General features: G+C 47.6%; 4 protein-coding genes across 5 annotated transcripts; 2 read left to right on the top strand and 2 right to left on the bottom strand.

Annotated features, from left to right (window-relative positions):
- The first annotated feature begins 424 nt into the window (after positions 1-424).
- LOC112897413 (agamous-like MADS-box protein AGL80) lies at positions 425-1,180 on the top strand. Its single transcript, XM_025965707.1, has one exon. The coding sequence runs from the start codon at positions 425-427 to the stop codon at positions 1,178-1,180; it is 756 nt and encodes a 251-aa protein (XP_025821492.1).
- A 6,255-nt stretch (positions 1,181-7,435) lies between these two features.
- Positions 7,436-8,368, bottom strand: LOC112874415 (pectinesterase inhibitor 8-like). Its single transcript, XM_025937730.1, has 2 exons — positions 8,240-8,368; positions 7,436-8,132 (listed from the first exon to the last, which is right to left on the bottom strand). Exons 1-2 carry the CDS (start codon positions 8,366-8,368, stop codon positions 7,533-7,535), a joined length of 729 nt encoding a protein of 242 aa, XP_025793515.1. The 3' UTR covers positions 7,436-7,532.
- A 292-nt stretch (positions 8,369-8,660) lies between these two features.
- LOC112874405 (atherin-like) lies at positions 8,661-10,571 on the top strand. Of its 2 annotated transcripts, none has more exons than XM_025937718.1 (2): positions 8,661-9,371; positions 10,356-10,571. In XM_025937718.1, the coding sequence occupies exons 1-2, from the start codon at positions 8,664-8,666 to the stop codon at positions 10,368-10,370; spliced, it is 723 nt and encodes a 240-aa protein (XP_025793503.1). In that variant the 5' UTR covers positions 8,661-8,663; the 3' UTR covers positions 10,371-10,571. The 2 variants fall into 2 exon arrangements, with proteins under 2 accessions (XP_025793503.1, XP_025793494.1); XM_025937709.1 differs by having other exon boundaries at positions 10,326-10,571.
- A 7,444-nt stretch (positions 10,572-18,015) lies between these two features.
- On the bottom strand, positions 18,016-18,974 carry LOC112893226 (pectinesterase inhibitor 8-like). Its single transcript, XM_025960439.1, has one exon. The coding sequence runs from the start codon at positions 18,836-18,838 to the stop codon at positions 18,272-18,274; it is 567 nt and encodes a 188-aa protein (XP_025816224.1). The 5' UTR covers positions 18,839-18,974; the 3' UTR covers positions 18,016-18,271.
- Between the last annotated feature and the right edge of the window lie 87 nt (positions 18,975-19,061).

Raw genomic sequence — 19,061 nt, 5'->3', positions numbered from 1 at the left:
TGCTCCTTCAATATTTTGACGAGTTTAGGGCAGCTTATCTGAACCAAAAGGAACATCATCTCCGCCCAAGGTTATTTTGCTGAATAATTCAAATTCAAATTCAAATACGCCTTAAAAGGTTATCGCGTTTGCCAGCCTATTCACCAGCTCAGCAATGGGCAGGAACATGATCACGCTTGCTCGCCCTTCATTCTGGTTACACCAGCATGGACGCACTAATTCCTGCGATCTTCCAAATCGTCACACATAATTTGTTTCCATTATCGCTGAAATGGCTCCAACCTGTATCCTCCTTTCGACCTTTCCTTCCATACGGTGATCCGATCCCTTGCTATAAAACCCCCACCCACCGCATCTCCTTCTTTCCATCCACGTCGCACCACCCCAACCATTTTCCTTTCGATTCGTCGGCGTTGTTCCATCCATGGCTCGCAAGAAGGTGGCCCTGCAGTGGATCGCCAACGACTCCACCCGCCGCGCGACCTTCAAGAAGCGCCGCAAGGGCCTGATGAAGAAGGCGAGCGAGCTGGCCACGCTGTGCGGCGTCGACGTCTTCGTCGCGGTCTACGTCGAGGGCGAGGCGCAGCCGGAGGTGTGGCCGGACGCCCCCGGCGAGGCGGAGCGCATCGCCGCCCGCTTCAAGGCCGTGCCGGATCTGGACCAGTGCAAGAAGAAGCTGGACATGGAGGGCTTGCTCAGGCAGCAGAACGACAAGTCCAGGGACCAGCTGCACAAGGCGCAGCTCGAGAACCGGGAGCGCGAGAGGCAGCTCCTCCTGCACGACGCCATCGCCGGCCGGCGCCCGGGCCTCGTGGGCCTCTCCGTGGAGCAGGTCGTCACCCTCGGCTTGATGGTGGAGCAACGCATCCAGGCCGTCATGGACGCCATCGCGCGCCTACAGGGGGAGGGACACGACCTTCCGGCGGCGACGGCGCCGCCGCAGCCGCCGCTGGCGCCTTGCAGCACCGGGGCCGGCGCCGGCCGCAGGGACATTATGATGCCGCAGGCGCCGCACCCGCAGGGCTGGATGATGGCCGTTGGGGACACTCGGGCGCCGGCCTACAGCGGCTTCATCGGCGCCGGCGGCACCAGCGCCGGGGGCGACATGCCGCTGCAGTTTAGCGGTATGGGTTTCGGGTTTGCGGGGCCGGATGCTGGTCAATCTTTCCCTTCCATGTAAAGGAGGCTTCGCATCGCATACATGAATGCCGGCCAAATTTCCCGTGTCTCGTGTCGTGTCAAGCAGGTTCCTAAGTATTGCAGATTTAATTTGCAGCATACTTGTCGTGTTTTTTAAATCATAATTACATTCGTGGCTGCTCTCTGCTATGGTGTTCGAACAAAAATGATTTGAATATATATTTTAAGTTTTTTAGATATAATCTCAATATATATAGATATAATTAATGTTGTTTCTGACAGTTGTATGGACTAGCTGATCAGGTCTCTACAACGTTGTTTCTATTTCTCACTCATCCGGCTGACTTTAGCTGTTCTGTCTGGTGGTACTGTCTGGAAGTGTAGAGCTTTAGCTGCAATTCCTAGTGGGAATGTGCTGTTTGCAGCTCAGTTTAGGGAAGTGAAGTGACGTGGGGAAATCGTCAGGATATACACCAAGGTACTTTGACCTTGATTAGAATGTACCATGTCTATCTGAGTATTCGCAGGTTTTCCTTGATGCCTTTTATTTTACCTACTACTACTCAAACACATATGTGGTTTTTCACAATATATTTTTCACATGAGAGATTTGCATAGATGCCAAATGGTGACAATTGGACTTATCTGAGATCCAACTGTGAGTTTTGGTATTCATATTCACAAAATTACACTAATGTGTAAATTTTGAAACTCTTGCAAGACTCTAACTAATATTTATGTAGTATTAGCTATATTGACAATAGGCTAACCTAAAGCTTTCCTCTAGCTGGAATGATGAGACAATGAATCGAAAACAACAAAAAAAAAGGACTACCTTGGCATGTTGAAGTGCCGATGCGAGAAAACTAGCTGCACTTCCTGATGGATGTGTGCAGGTCAACTTGGAAAAGATAAGTGACGAGAAGAGATATTGTGTCGTCTCTTTTTACTGTGATTTGGACATGAATGTGAACATTTTCATTTTTGGAATCTTTTTAATATGCTTTGGGCTATATGGACATGAATGAGAACATTTTGATTTTGGAATCTTTTTAATACGCTTTGGCGCATATGGGCTGTTTGGATTTATGCTTTGAGTTTTATGGGCTATTAAAATAGGCTTGGACCACACATAGGCTGTGAACGTGTACGTTTGGTCCTAAAATTGTTGGGCCCGAGCTTAAAATGTCTACACCAAAATGTCACGTCTGGTTTTAAGAAGAAACCAAATGTATATACGTCAGGATGAAATTCATACACACATGATACAAGATACAAGTGTACTTTATTTTATTACATGACCAAAACCGAAAGTCTTTAACCTTAAACAAACAAATGAACGTTTTTAACTAGCAACGGAACTTCATCTTCACAGGCAGATGACTGGAAGACATACGCATAGAACTCCTTAAAATATTTAGAGATCTCCGGATAATTATTTTGTTCTGAGCAGTATTGGTTTTAATAAAGCAAGCGTGAGTACACTTATGGTTGTCACTCCGTAAGTGGAGTAAATTATATGACATGCAAGGCCAATTTTAAGAAATAGCTGACATGGTTTGACTGCAATAAGCACTTTTAGTTGGTCAAATTTTATTTAGCAAGCATTAAATAAGTGTAAGTACATATCATAAATCCTTAAGTAAAAGAGATAAGTACCAACAATATAAACAAAGATCATCAATTTAAATCATCTTCAATTTCAATTATCATGTGAGGGTCCAAACCGCTCTTAACCATGAGCATGACTGATATATTAGTTTTCACTCTACAGAGGTTGTACACTTTACCCACAAATCATATTTCCCTTGATGCCTGGCTTTGCAAGACCCTTAAACACTTCTGATGTGAGTGGCAGGAATTCATTACGAGGCCTTTTCAAAAATTCTCTAACTTATAACAATCCACTAAGATTTCAAGTCAAAACGGTCATAACTCTCCCTAATGAGGAAGACACCTTAACCAGAATCATATCATAACCTCAAGAGAACCGAGCTATACCCCGATGATGCAACCTCTCTTGCCCTTTCCGTAAGATTATCATAAGCTAAAATTTCTAATTAATTAGGCAAGACTAGAGCCATGTAGTATTATGGTTGCACTGTTTTCGTAGGTGGTTCTTCATGTTCCAATTAAAGTAATGGTCATATAATTATCATCATAAAGTATTCTATAATATGAAGTAAAATAAGTGTAGCATTGTTTTCAAGTTAACCAACCATAATCTAAGTAGATGAGCGACTAGCATAGCTACAACATAAAGTAAAACAACCCAGGTTTAATCAAGAAAGTACAATTGAAACTAGGCATGTTCTTAGTTTGGGATCCATCATGTTACAAACACATGCATGCATATAAAGTAAAAGTGTGTATATTAAAAATTATTAGGACCGAAATATGATCAAGAACCACTTGCCTTCCTCAAAGCACTCCTGCTGCTCAGGAGCATCTTCAAAGTCTTTTGGTCTTGCGGATCCTCAAACTGTACACCGTTTACTGCACCACACAAGTTTATATAAGCAAACAAGTACAAAAAGTAAGAATCAGTACACCAAATAATGTAAACTAACAAAATAAGATTATAAAGCTACTGTACACACCGCAATGATTGAGTGAGCGCAAGAATCGATGAAAACGGAGTTAAAATGAAGAAGTTATGACTAGGTTCCAGAGGCTTATTTGTAAAAGACTTGAATCTGAAAGGTCTCTCACCGAAGAAACCGAGAGCTAAAACATAAACAAACCTAAAAATAAGGGTTTAGATTTGAAAATAGAGAGATTTGGACGGCGGGTTATATTTTAAAAAGTTCAGGGGTTAAAATAGAAGAAAAAAGACTTAGATCTAATTACTTTTGAATTAGGGCGGACTGTGGGTTGATCTCGAGAAATCTGAGGGGCTATTTTATAAATCGACCTAGCGTTGACCGGTATGAGTTCTCATTGATCCGGGGTAGATCGGATCTGATCCGTCGGATCAAGATCCGACGGCGGTAGGGGCTGGGCGGCTCGATGTGGTGGCGCTGGGCACCGGCAGCAAGTCATGCGACGGCGAGCGGCAGCACAGCTCGTCGAAGTTCACCGATTTCGATGCTCTAAGGCTTGGTTCGGTTTGGGAACAGGCTGGGAGAGAAAGGGTGCGACGGGGAATGCATTGGTAGGATAGATGCGGGCGCGCGGGGCCGGAAAGGTGGCGCGCCACAACGAGGCAGCCCGGCAGCGCTCCGACGAACGATTGCCGACACGAGAGGGCGAGAAAGCGAGGGGACTACCTCGCTCACCTTAAGGCGAAGCTCTGACGGCGGCTTACAGCGAGGTTGGAGCGGCGGAACGGCGGGGCCTCGATGCGGCAGAGAGCTCGAGCGGCGGCGGTGAGATCGGGCTAGGGCTTGCGAGGGCAAAGGCGACGGCTGCGGCTTTTGGTGGGGGTCAAAGGGCACGAGGCGGCGCCTTTTATAGGAGCGAGGGCCCAGGGTCCTCGGCATGCGTGCCCTGGACTGCGCGGCGCCGCGACCCTCGATCGGACTCGGGTCAAGCCCGAGTCGGGCTCGGGGTAGGGGATGGTTCCGACTGGCGAGGCCCGCATGGCAGTGAGCGCAGGGAGGGAGAGAGGGGAACGGGGCAAGCCAGGGAAGGGGGGTGGCTGGGCCGGCGTGAGACGAGCGGGTTGGGCCGCGCGGGTGAGAAAAGAAAGGGGAGAGGGAGAGGGAAAAACTGGGTTGGGCCAAAAGGCTAAGTGGGCTGCTCGGCTAGGAGGTAAAGAGGGGGAGAGAGAGAGAGAGAAAAGAGAGAGGATTTTTGAAACAAAAGAGAAACAAACAAATTTAAATTTATTTGAAACTATGAGTTTTGGTATTCATATTCACAAAATTACTCTAATGTGTAAATTTTGAAACTTTTGCAAGACTCTAACTAATATTTATGTAATATTAGCTACCTTGACAAGAGGCTAACCTAAAGCTTTCCTCTAGCTGGAATGATGAGACAGTGAATCGAAAACAACAAAAAAAGGACTACCTTGGCATGTTGAAGTGCTGACGCGAGAAAATTAGCTGCACTTCCTGATGGATGTGTGCAGGTCAACTTGGAAAAGATAAGTGACAAAAGAAGTGACGAGAAGAGATATTGTGTGGTCTCTTTTTTACTGTGATTTGGACATGAATGTGAACATTTTCATTTTTGGAATCTTTTTAATATGCTTTGAGCTATATGGACATGAATGAGAACATTTTGATTTTGGAATCTTTTTAATACGCTTTGGGGCATATGGGCTGTTTGGATTTATGCTTTGAGTTTTATGGGCTATTAAAATAGGGCTTGGACCACACATAGGCTGTGAACGTATACGTTTGGTCCTAAAATTGTTGGGCCCGAGCTTAAAATGTCTAGGCCGAAAACAAAACTGGCCTGGCAATAATAATGTAGTGAGTTTAAAATGGGTCAGGCAAAAAGACCGTTGGATCTTTGCTGGGCCACTATTTTTCTTTTACAGATCAAATTGTCATAATGGACTTGTGGTGGATAACTTGTGGCCTTTTGTGGACTTGATGACCCGCCAATCCTATCCATCTTCCGGAAGATGGATAGAACGGGCTAACGAGCGGGACAGCCGGCATTGCAGCGCTTCGTGGCCCAAAAGCAGGAGCAGAGCAAAGGACGACACGTGGCTGCACCAGACTTGCTAGTGGTTAATTTTCGTATGACCGGACATTCAAATACACTTTACTTTCAAACCATGTACCCATTTTAAATTCCGTTTGAACTTGAGTGATGCTTATAATTAGTGCAACAAAATAAGATCCATTTTGATATATTTTCCCGTCATTTTTTTAGAAAAAAGTCAACAAACTGTATGTATCATTTCAACATTTTAAATATATTTTTTCAACATTTCTAACTTATTATTTCAATAATTCGCACATAATATTAATCTTTTTTTCCCAAAATCGTTAATCTAGTTTTTAATTTTTTTATATCAACATTTTGATGGTATGAGTTCAACACTATGGATATACTAGTTCAACATTTTAGTTATATTATTTCAATATTACCATGTAAAATGTTAAACTAGCTTTTCTGTGATGATTAAACTAGATCTGAAGAATTTTGAATCTATTATTTTGGAATGTTGAATATGCTAATCCAACATTTTTTCTTTTTTTTTGAAAAATGAAAAGTTTACATGGCTCTCGCCCATGTGCTGCTGCTGCTTTTCGCTTAACATGTTCAGCTCTGGGCCGTCTTAGCTGCTGTTCGGCTCTGGGCTGCTGTTGCCTTTGTTGGGCCGCCCATTGGGCTTAGCTGCTGTTCGGCTCTGGGCTGCTGTTGCCTTTGTTGGGCCGCCCATTGGGCTTAGCTGCTGTTCGGCTCTGGGCTGCTGTTGCCTTTGTTGGGCCGCTCACTGGGCTGTGCGATTCAACAGCTTCAGATCGCACGGAATGTATATAGGACCCCCTTGATGACCCCCCTTTCCCCTCCGTGCACACGTGGACCCAAGAGTCCATCAGTCCACGCGAGTCTACAAGCTCGGCGCACGAACCAGAGCACCCTGGCGGTCCTCATGGTCACTCACACAGGCTTCTGGTGGCCCACTCTGCCAAGTACCAACGGCAAGACGAGGGAGCCGCGTGACTACTGCGTAAAAATGCTGTAAAAATATAATTGTTATAAAAATATTATAACAATGTTATAAGAATATTATAAAAATATTATAAAAAATATTGTATTAAAATATCATGCCATATCAGTAAATTGCTGATATGGTAGAGTTATTATGAAAAAAAGATGAGGAGCAGTTTCATGCAATAACAACTAACAAGTTCCCAATATTGGTAACTATATTTTCATCTTTGATAAGCTTTAGGACAATACCGCCTGTAGTATCTATGAGTAATGCCTATATTGTCATGTCATCAAAATACTACCTTTAGAAACTATACTCTACAGCCTACGATGTCGCAGTGTCGATTTCTATTAAACTCACCCTCTTTTCTCCATCTATCATATTTTTTCTCCATTTATTATGAAGACATCACCTCACTCTCAATACACAACTTGTAGTGTTAGTGTATTGGTTTACGTGTTGATACTGGATCTTGCATAATCTAGTTTCTTTCTCTTTCATTTATTACGGTGCCATATAAACTAAAATTCCTATATAACGGTAGAATGGTATAATTAGTACTACGGAAACCATCGACTCTAAAGGGTTGGAGATACCCTCGTTGATCAGTTTGACGACTGCCGACTGTTGTCGCAAGCTAGCCTCCGACATTCTCACAATGTCGCAGGTTGATGGAAGAAACAGGTGACTAGCTTGCACTCTTATTCGAAGAAATGACGCCTCAATAATTGGGTACAAGATGAAAGAAGCGAGCACGTGAACTCTGAACGCATCACTTGATGAGGTCGGTGATGGCCATGCACACGGCCCCGATCTTCCCGGCGTACTCGCCGCGCCGCGCGAGCGGCGACGGGACCCCGGCCTCGGCGAAGACGTCGTCGCACCGGCGCGCCAGCGCCACGGCCTCCGCGGCCATCTCCTCGCCCGCCGCGTAGTCCCGTGCGTTGATCTCGTCGTACGCCCCGGCGAACTCGAGCTCCATGTCGAAGTAGAGCCTGCGGCACTGCCCCAGAGCCGCCCTTTTCTTCGCGTCGGCGCCGGCGCCCGGCGGGCTGGACAGGACCGCATCCGCGTCGCGGACTGCGCCGCCGGCGTTGTTGACGCCGAGGTTGGCCGCCACCTTGGCAAGGCCCCAGGCGTCCGCGCCGGGGCTGTCGCGGTGCTTGCTCAGCTCTGACACGCAGAAGCCGTAGTCAACGCGCGTGTCGGCGCCGGCCGCCGCCTTGCACGTCGTCTCCACGGTCGCGTCGGCGGCGAGGAGGGTGGCGAGAGCCACGGCTGTGGCGAGGAGTCTCTTCGACGGACTCGTCATGCTCTGCTGGTGGCTTCTGGACAGTGCGCAGCTTCGTTGATCCTTGATGAATTGCAGAGCCTGGTGGTGGCAATGTGCAGAGGTGGGCGGCGTCAGTTCTTATTGAGAGACCGCATGATGCTCAGGAATGCGAACGTAATGCGATTCATGGTGAACGTTTTGGACACCCCATTTATCATGGCATTAACTTCTTTAGGGTCCTCTTCTTGGCGCCTCATTGTCTTCTCCGAAGCTTGAGTCCGGGACAGCTCAAAAGTTCTAACCGATACAAGCTGGAATGTTTCTGCAATTGGCATATATTATGTGGAAAGAAAAGTTAAATGGCATATGCGTAAAGCAAAACAGACACTCGCGGGAAAGATAAGGGCCCCTTTGAATCCATGAACAGATTAGGCATGTGCTTGGTTCGGGAACTAAGTGGGTTAGGTTGGGTTTATCCCTATTTTTTGGTTGGGTTGAACCTATCTTGTGTTTGGTTGAGTGAGACGGGTTCATCTTAGTATTTTGTTTGGTATAAAGTACGAGGTGAGGTGGGACGGATGGTAATTTGACACCGTTAATTCTATTAGATGGGGGATCCACCTACAATCGATGGGACCCACTTGTCTTCCACTATGCATTCTTCTTCCTCGGGCGCACATGCCCATCACAGCCACTCGGAGAGCCCGACGCTTCCACTGTAACGCCATCCGCCGGCCCCGCTCCGGCCGCTGTGCCGCGCTCCAGCTGCGCCATCCGTCTGCCCTGCTCCGGCTGTCGTGCCGTCCGCCAGCCCTGCCCGCGCCGTCCGCCGGTCCTGCTCTGTCCGCCATGCCGCGTTCCCGCCAGCACAGCTCGCGCCACCGCGCCATCCGCTGGCCCCGCTCCGGCCGTGGCGCCGTGCTCCCGCCGGCCCCGCTCGCACCGCCGCGCTGCGCGCCGTCCGCCGGCCCCAGTCCGGCCGCCGCGCCGCGCTCCGCCGGCCTAGCTCGTGTGGCCGCGCCGCGCGCCGTCCGCCGGCTCCGCTCTAGCCGCAGCGCCGCGCTCCCGCCAGCCGTGCTCGTGCCGCCACGCTGCCCTCCCGCCGGCCCAGCTCGCGCCGCGTGCCATCCGCCGGCCCTGCTCCGGACGCCACGCCCGCGCCGTGCTGCGCTCCTGCCAGCCCACGCCCGCACCGCTGCTCCTGGTGGAGCCACCCACCAGCTCGCTCGCACAGGCTTCAGACGGAGGAAACGGCACTCGACGGGGGTTGAAGTGGGTTCGTTTGATCCCTTCATTTTGGAGAAATCAAACCAACCCGCATCCAGAGGGTATATTCTCGTACGTATCGATTCCAACTCTTTTAAATCTCAATCCAAATATGAATTCATCGGGGGTTGAACCCGTCCTAGCCCTCCTGAACCCACCAACCAAACACATAGTAGAGTAGGTGATCCAAAGAGAGGGCTAAAAGGTAGTCTAAGAATTAGTTCCTCTCAACTAAACTTCCATTAGTTCTCAAAACTCTCTTAACTTGAAGTGAAAGTAACCATCCATTTGATAAATGACCAAAGTACCCCTCCACCTTATCTCTTCGCTAACATGCAAAAAAGATGCATAAAATAAATTTTCTGTGACTCTTATCTAACTTTTAGTCATGAGATCCAAATAAGGTATGTACTAATTTTTTTGGTACTGATCCTTTTAGTCCTTGAATTTGGCAAGGACTAATTAGGACTAAATATGAACTAGTTGCTAATCTAATTGCATTGATTATAGTTTATTAGTAGTATTAGCTAGTTAGAATTCATTAGCCTTGATTAGTTCAAATTAGTCCATGTTTAGTCTATTATTAAACATTGGACTAAACTTTAGTCCTCCTATTTTAGTCCATCTGAACAGGATCTTGGTCACTTACCTTTTAGGCATCTATATTTGGTTCATACTAACCTTTAGTCCTAGGTGATCCGAACAAGATCTAAGTGAAAATCACTTTTCAAGGTTAAGAACATCAAAATGTTAGTTTTGTCACTAAGGAATCAACTATTTTACAAGATGTCCCTATGATCCCAAAACACAACATAATCCTAACAAGCCAACAACTATCAAGTAAATTCAAGAAAACTCTTTGAACTAAGAAAACCAAAAATTTCGAACTGGAGTTTTGTACTCCTTCAACTTTCAACTAGAGAACTTGTCATTTTATACTCAAGGCTAAACCTTTCAAATTCAATTTATTTTGTTATAATTCGAATTCTAGGCCTTGAGTTTTTTTTACATGGCACTAATAAGCAGCTAGATATTGGCATCCGTTTGGCTCCTCAGCTTCAACCTGAATGAGCGGAGATGATGGCACGGTGAGGCTGCCTATGGAGGAGGAAGAACGGGACGTATAAGGTTGTGACCTAGGTGAACGGGGAATCTATTTATCGTGCGCGCTACTAGCGTGCGAGCCATCACAGAAGCTACCTCCGGCCATGTTCATCTTTCTCCCCGAGCCAGAGGAGGGGAGAGCTGTCAGACCCGGGGCCACCGGGCTGGGCACATAACGTAGTTTAAAGAGGTCTAAGATATTAAGTCCGTCTTATCTCTTATTCATCTTGTTTATCTCTTATTTATTCCGTTTAAATAAGAGATAAAGCTAACCGATACAGGGGGAATCAACTCGAGATATGTTCTAGTACGATTCCTTAGCTGGCATTGGTTAGTATCTTTGTAACACTGGCCTCTCGGATATATAAGGGAGGTCAGGGACCTCTCTCAAAACAGAAGATCATTAGGTCATTCTATACAAAAGGCAATACAAACCACCATACAGGACGTAGGGTGTTACGCATCTTGCGGCCCGAACCTGTCTAAGTTCTGTGTTTCTTGTACCTTCGAGTTCCTAATCTCGGCGTCTCCTCACCCAAAACTTACCACCTTGGGTATATCTCTCGGTGGGCAGCCGGTTAAACACCGACAGCTGGCGCGCTAGGTAGGGGAGCGCGTCGAAGATCCACCGGCGAGCTCGATGGCATCTTTCCAGTTCACCAATCGGAATCAACACCGACTAGTCGAGCTTCATCAACAAACCGTCGCAGAGCGCCAGGAGGCACAACTAGTGACTCAGCAACAGCAGATGACAGATGGATCACCGGGCACATACTACACGTATTGAACAGGGAAGATTCCTTTTCTATTTTTCCTACATTGGATACAATCCGTGGCTGTTACTAGCAAGGATTATTATACTGATCTACCTTTGCTAACGTGATCTTTGCATGGTATTCTCATCCGTGCGGAGCTTGCTGGGGAGCTCTCACAGAAAAGGATGGCACGAGGCTGTTGGTGGCAGCGAGGAAGTTGGATAGCAAACTGACCCAGCACCGCGTCGTGACTCTGCGATGGAATTCCGCCGCAACTGGAGCTGGTTAGGAGCGAGTGCCAACCGGTTTGCCTCATCAGACGCATTGTCGCCGACCTCGACTATTCGGCTCGACTTCACCTCGCGCTGCAACGTCGATGCACCGCGGCCGTCGACCTCGACGACCCGGTTCAACTTCGGCTTGTGCCGCAATATCCGCACGCAGCAGCGACGGGTTCGACTACTTCGACTTCGCGAGGACGATCGGCAGCCCGCCGCCGACTACTTCAACTACTCGTCTCGACTTGAAAACTAGTCGGAATCGACTCTGACTAATCGAGCTTCATCAACAAACCGTCGTAGCTCCATCAACGAGCTCCACGGCTTCGTCGATATTTGTCCACGAATCAAGCTATGTGATTTATACCTTTTCCGACTTGTTCTTCACAGGATCGGCTACCTTTTCGGATACGCCTCTCGATGGGCAGGAAACCCTTGGGGGCTACGCCCTGATCGACTACTCCTGGGATGCTAGACCGACAGCCACAGCTTTGGTGCACCAAGTACTGGAGGCTCTGCCACAGACTTAATGCACCAAGTGCTGGCAGCTTTGCCACGGCCTTAGGACACTGACTACGGAGGCTACGCCACAAGATTGTGTTCTTAGTGCTGGAGGCTTCATGGGACTACACCCTATGGAAGTATAGATCTTTGCGTGTTGTCACACACGCTCTCGCCGACTACTTATGCGTGTATGTCTCTCGATGGGTACGAAACCCTCCAGAGCTACACATCGCCGACTACTTTATGCGCACCGCGCATCCTTTTTGTCGCATGACGACTTCTTTGTCTTCTCTTAACGGTTGCTAAAGTACTCGGGTAGCACACGCCTTAATCCGTGAAACCTCGACTCTTCTGTAAGCCTATGCTCCTACGCGTGCATGCGGCTAAGCTCCCTACGCTATGGTCTACGGCCATCAGGGATCAGGTTCTTAATCGTAACAGGCTAACTGCCCGGGGAAATTACATGGCCTAGCAAGAGCAAGACGCGAAATTTTTACACCGAATAAATTTTAGTGTCTTCACATTATTACTGAGTACTACTCGGTATCTTCACATTATGCTACATAATGTGTGCATTGTCTTTTTTCAGATCAAGCTTCAGCAACAACCCTCCAGGCAACACGGCGTGCCATCACAGTTCTGCTAGTTCACAGGCTTGGGGGCTGGGTGATGCGCACTACTCGACGTGGCTCCTTTGGCTCTCCTGACTCGTCAGCTCGGGGCTGGACGCCGTAAAACTACTCGAAGACGACTCATATGCAGACTGAGAGTGCAGAAGAAACCTTAAGTCACCGCGCGGTTAAATAAACCAGCGGGAGGCTTAATTTCACTATGCAGAAGACGAAGAGTTTTTCTCGGGATTTCAGAGTAACACCCATGCCACGATTTTTGGATCCTTATCTCCAATTTTGAGGGATTTGGATTCAAGGCTCGGGGCTGCGGGATACGTGGCATCGACTACTTATTTTTCAAATTTCTTTGATGAATAAGGAGGATTACAGACAAATGGGACCCTCAGCCTGATTCTCCGAATCAACCTAAGGCTCGAGGGCTACTCCATATGGAGTGCGATTTTTAAATCGCACACCATAACAAAAAATTCAGGGCATGAGCACCTCATAGCTTCGATGCAGCCAAGCAAGTACTCGAAGAAGGACTTCAAGACGAAGCTTCAGAAGAAGTCGAAGACTGCTTCGAAAGTACTCGATAAGCCTGCAGTACTCAGCTACGAAGAGCTCGGGGGCTTGTCAGACCCGAGGCCACCGGGCTGGGCACATAACGTAGTTTAAAGAGGTCTAAGAGATTAAGTCCGTCTTATCTCTTATTCATCTTGTTTATCTCTTATTTATTCCGTTTAAATAAGAGATAAGGCTAACCGATACAGAGGAAATCAACTCGAGATATGTTCTGGTACGATTTCTTAGCTGGCATTGGTTAGTATCTTTGTAACCCTGGCCTCTCGGATATATAAGGGAGGTCAGGGACCCCTCTCAAAACAGAAGATCATTAGGTCATTCTACACAAAAGGCAATACAAACCACCATACAGGACGTAGGGTGTTACGCATCTTGCGGCCCGAACCTGTCTAAGTTCTGTGTTCCTTGTACCTTCGAGTTCCTGATCTCGGCGTCTCCTCACCCAAAACTTACCACCTTGGGTATATCTCTCGGTGGGCAGCCGGTTAAACACCGATAGGAGCGGCTGCTGGCGAGCTAGGGGAGGGGGTGGAGCGGCCGCCGGCGAGGTTGCCAACAACCGGGGTGGTGGTCGAGACGGCGAAGCTTAGGATTTCGGCGCTCCAATGGCCACCGGCCCTACAGGTGGAGGTCGGCGGCGGCGGCAACCCGGCAGTGGTGGCGGTTCGGCCGGCGGCGGAGGCGAGACGGCACGGGAGCGCCGCCAGCCGGGTGGGGCCAGACAACCGAGGGGGTGCACGGCGGCGGTGGCGAGGAGAAGGCGGAGGTGGAAAGGCGGCGGTGTGGAGGACAAGGGGCTAGGGTGGAGGACGGCCGGGCAGAGGAAGAAGCCTTCTGCGACTGCTTCGTCCAATCTCGCATAATGCGATGAATAGACGCCCTCTGGGACAAGCATGGTGGCAGCAACTGGGATTGGTGTTAGAGAAAACAAGCAAGAGGTGAAGGAGCATGTTAAGAGTGAAACAATGACTCAGTGAGTACCTATTTTAGACTTAGAGCATGTGTAAAAAGTCAGATGAATGCAGAAAATCCAATATTTGAAACCATCGTGAAGAAATGGCCCCGAAAAGAAAAATAATATGTGTTAGTTTTCATCATGGATCATCCACCAAATATGACAAAACTATGGACCATGCTAATTTGGCACACGCATGCACCATGGATTTAGTCAACATATTCATTTTTTTCTATTTTACTTTTTAGTCACTCATGGTCCACACTAAGCTCCATGTCCTTTTCAATCCAAAAATGGGTAACCATGTTGAGAAAAATTATAACAAAAAAGTTATGGATAAATATCCAAAGGAGGTACTTACTAAACTTTATTTTTGGCCCATAATTTTTTCACAAACTTTTTTCATCATTTATTTTTTTCAAAAAAGTTCCTCCCTTAATCTTCCATAAAATTATTTAGCAAGAGTATCACCCAAAAAAATTCTATAAAATTCATATGATTTCTCTTTGCAGGAAGAAATCAAGGAATTTTGAAAGATAAGAGGCAGGCACGCACGCACGCAGGAGTTTCGCAAGATTAGCGGGAAAGTCATAAATTCCCATTTTTGCAGCACCGTGTGTGGAAATAGGTGGTTGAGATAAATTAGAGAAAATTCCGTAGTTGACATAGGAAGATAACTTGGATCCATCAACGGCCCTGAAAATTTTTTTCCTTCCTTATACAACATCAAGTTCTAACTATCATTCCTTATTTGACATCTCCACCACTTATGTTAGTTAAGTCGGGTTAAACAACCTCTAAATCACCACCAAAGTTAATGAAATGTTTTATAGTGACAGAACAAATAGTGATGAACACATTCTGCTTAAAAACCACACATGCACCTTTACAGTTTTAAAATTAAAATTCACCAAATTAGGGTACTTTGAAAATTTATTTGAATTTTTATGGTGCCAAAATACTTTCCAAAAATTATGGGAAAATAACTAATATTCCTCACATGGGATGCAATAATTTGTAAAATTATTTCCCATCATAATTTACATATAGAATTGTGAATAATAGGGAATCCGTGAAATTTTAGAAGAAACTCACAATTCCAGTTTCTAGCTAATCCGGTTTTTCGTATTCATGTAAAACAGAAGGCGGATCGGTTAATTAGCTTTGGAGCCCAGACGGCCCAAACACAGTTAGAACAGCGAGTGCAATGCAAGTCCGGAACCGGCGATGATGGCATAGCATGATACAGTATCGTCCGATTTCTTGTTTCTGCATTGATTTCTTGTTTTAAGAAAGGAAAAACAAAGTGTCGTCCCTTCCATGATGGAGTTGATGATACGATATTCCAAGAAGCAGGCAAGCAGGTGAAGCTGCCGATGCCTCCGTGGCTCGATCACGACTCAAGGGTTACGTACAGGCATTGGCGCGTCGTGAGTTTGCGCGTGACACTGCTGCGACAGAGAAACTCGCATCATGCAAGATAACTTTTCCGTTTTATAACGATCGATCGAGTAGCTAGCAAAGCCCGAGATCGTCGATTGTGTGTCGGACGACGGAGCGTGCTAGCTGCCGCGCGCGGAGCTTCATCACGGGCATGCGCGGTTTTGCTCGATCGGTCTAAAGGCCTCCGACGATCAGCCTTCACGTCGTCGAGGTAGCTGTAAAGCTTGCCGATTATATTAATTTCTCCCAACAGCAGTGATCTTAAACTTGGCTACTTCAGTAGTGTAGACGGCTGTTACAGAGACATGCCTACCTGCACATTACCCGTGGAAATGCAAGCAAAAGCACGACATGGCCGGCGTTGCTGCTTTTTGTGTGGTGCGCGCTAGAAGGATTACAGGCTATATAGCCTGCTAGGCCACATGCCTTTTGCTTGAAGCGACAGCGATCCGCACCTAATTAAAGGGCCGGGGCAATGCAAGGGAGGAGCGGCGGCCGGCAGCATCTCCATCTTCGCGTTATCGCAAAAGAATAATGAGCGCACACACCATTCCTTTTCCCCATCGAGCCGAAAAGGGATAGCTAGCACATCCTGTCCGTCTCACCTTTCGCTGGTGAGGAAGACGATATTACGAGGGGAACCGCCGGCCGGGAACGCATGCACGCAGCCGGACCCAGACGTGACAGCTGCCGCTGCCGCGTCGTCGCCGATAAGGAACGGCCGGCCCCCGGCCGGGCCTTTTGCGCTTGACCATGAGCGCCGTAGCGCTCAGGCGCCCCGGCGCCCGGCCCACAGCTTTGTGCAAAGCGACGCCACCGGTGGCCACCGGCAAGAAGGCCACACGCACCGGTCTTGGCAGGCATTCCAAGCAACTCTCCAGATGATTCAACGTGCGCAGACAGTACGTTCGCAAGAATTTCGTTTCCTCTGTAGCATTAGTGTGCCGACTGCTAATTATTAGCTAGTGCATCGGTTATTATATTAGCGCACACGCACACAATTAATTGTTTAACTCCATGGGAGAGATGGCAACAGTCTTTGCGTTGCACTGCTGAAAAAGCTACTGCATTATTATTATATATATATGGTGTCACTCACTCCCTCTTAATATAAAAAAAGGAGATCACCCTGAAAGGGATCGGAGGTTATTTTTTATAGAATTTAAGGAAAAGGTTCAATGAACGACGAAGAAAAACTCGAACGTAACTGATGAGGGGGTTTGCGTAGTGCGGTCTGATTTCTTTCCATGAATCCGGCAGTTTTTACCGTGAACCGTTCTTTTATTGCGCAAAAGGAGCTTCTAAATGCATGTATGTAGCACCGGCATCATCAATTGTTGATGCTCTTTGGATTTTGCTGGCAATTTACTTCAAGGTTACAGAAGAGTTACTGAACTTCATTTTTTTTCATGTACAACTCCGATCCTTTGCAGTTCGCATACTCCATCTCCTCCAAAGATTAATTGATCTGGAAGCAAAGATGAAGCAGCTAGTTGCAACCAAACCCAACTATAGGGTTGGCGACCAAATGGAAGCCAAATTCATTCGTAGGCAACCAAATCTGTGCCCTCAATTTGGGCGTCGAACCTATCGCGCACATTAGGATCAAGTTTGTACCTAGGCCATCCTATATTTGTGTACCCTATGGAAATCCAATGATTGCGCTAGTCACGTTCTTTTTTTTAGAAAAGTCCTGTTCTGGATTCTTGATGGTGGTGCAAATTCTACAAGAAAGGGCAATACTAGCTCCTTTCCAAAAATAGAGAATATCCCTGTCATCTTGTTTTGAGATATAAGCTTTTGCACGGTCATTTCCTTGGATTATTTTCTTGTTTTTCCTTAATTCTTGTGCCATAATCTTATAAAAACAAATAGATCAAGCATACTTAAGGCTCGAAGAAAATGGAATTGTTTCCTGTGAAATTTATGAACCCTGAGCAAGCCTTGCTTTAAACCCTGCCCCCTCCCCTGGCCACAATCTTAGTAGAATGACCGTCTTGTCCATCAATCATTTCAGAGCTACGGCGTGTGTATGATATTAGTTGGGTGCATTTAAATAGTGCAAACCCAGAAAAGTGAAAAAAGACGTTTCTATAAAATGGTAAAAGCAGTTTTACGTAGTAACGAGAAGGTCAGAGCAACTCATACCTCATTTCAAAATACACTCTCGCTCCATTACCAATAACTATTTTGTATTTTTCAATGGTTGCTGCAGCAGACTGCTAAAATCCAATCACCCTTCATTTAGGTGGAGGGAGGTGTGTTTTGGTGATTACTAAAATCTTTTAGGTATTGGGGATTAGATTAATAATCTGCTAGAGCACCTCAAATCATCAAAAATATCAATTTTCAGTATTAGAGAGAGGGATGAGTAATATGTTGGAGATGGTCTCGAACTGAAGCTGAGTACTAGGTGAATCATTTGGAGTTTTTTTATTACTAGTCACGCATGCCCCGAAGACCAAATGGAGAACTTGAAAGTTGAAACCTTTCGGAAACTAGGGAACAACATACATACTAGTCGAACTTCATCAGAACTCGATCACGCAAGTCATGCATGCAAGATCTGAGGCCTCTCACTTGTCAGTACTTCATTACTTGCTCCAGCAAAAACCACACTCTTTTATTGTCTCAAGTTTTCCAACACGTACAACATTTTTTTATGTTTGCTGTCAACTCGATCGACCACACGTTCTTTAATTTATACACTACAGTAGCAAAGCCACGCCTGCGCTATTCACTTGATGAGGTTGGTGATGGCCGTGCAGACGGTGGCAATCTTCATGGAGTAAGAGCTGTGCGTCGCCAGCGGCGAGGGCACGGCGCCGGCCTTGGCGAGGGCGTCGTCGCACTGGTGCGCGAGGGACGCCGCCTCCGCCACCTTCCCCTTCCCGGCGGCGTAGCGGCGGTTGTTGATCTCGTCCTCCGCCTCCGCGAACGTGAACCCCATGGAGTCGTACAGCTTCGCGCACCGCTCCAGCGCCGCGCGCGCCGGCCCGTCCGTCGCGCCGGGCCTGGCGAGCAGCGCCTTGGCGTCGTAGACGGCGTCGTCGGCGTTGTTGACGCCCGTCAGCGCGGCCACCTTGGCGAGGCCCCAGGTGTCGGCGTCGGGGCTCTCGCGGTGGTTGCCCAGCTCCGCCACGCAGAAGCCATAGTCCACCCGCGCGTCGCTGTCGGCCGCCGCCCGGCACGTCGTCACCACCGTCGCCCCGGCGCCGCCGGCGAGGCAGCCGAGCGCGACCGCCGCGGCGGCCAGCAAGCCGGCGACGAGGAGGCGGTCGGTCGGCGGCGTCGGCCTCACCATCGTCGGCGTCGTCGATCGATCAATTGATTCTGGTGCTCTGTGTGTGTGTCGTCAAGGGAGTGATAAGCTCGCGGTGGCTTTGCTTTTGCTGGGATGGGACGACAGGACAGGACAAGATTGAGGTGTGGGGGACTGACGAGGTCTGTGTTGCCTTATATAGACTACGGCGCGCCACTCCTTCGTCATAGTTGGATTCATAGCCAAGCCAATTCTTCTTTATTGA

Source organism: Panicum hallii, chromosome 1 (genome assembly GCF_002211085.1).
Source record: "Panicum hallii strain FIL2 chromosome 1, PHallii_v3.1, whole genome shotgun sequence".
Classification (NCBI taxonomy): Eukaryota; Viridiplantae; Streptophyta; class Magnoliopsida; order Poales; family Poaceae; genus Panicum; species Panicum hallii.
The sequence above is the reverse complement of the archived record's forward strand: the minus strand, read 5'-3'. Positions and strand labels throughout refer to the sequence as shown.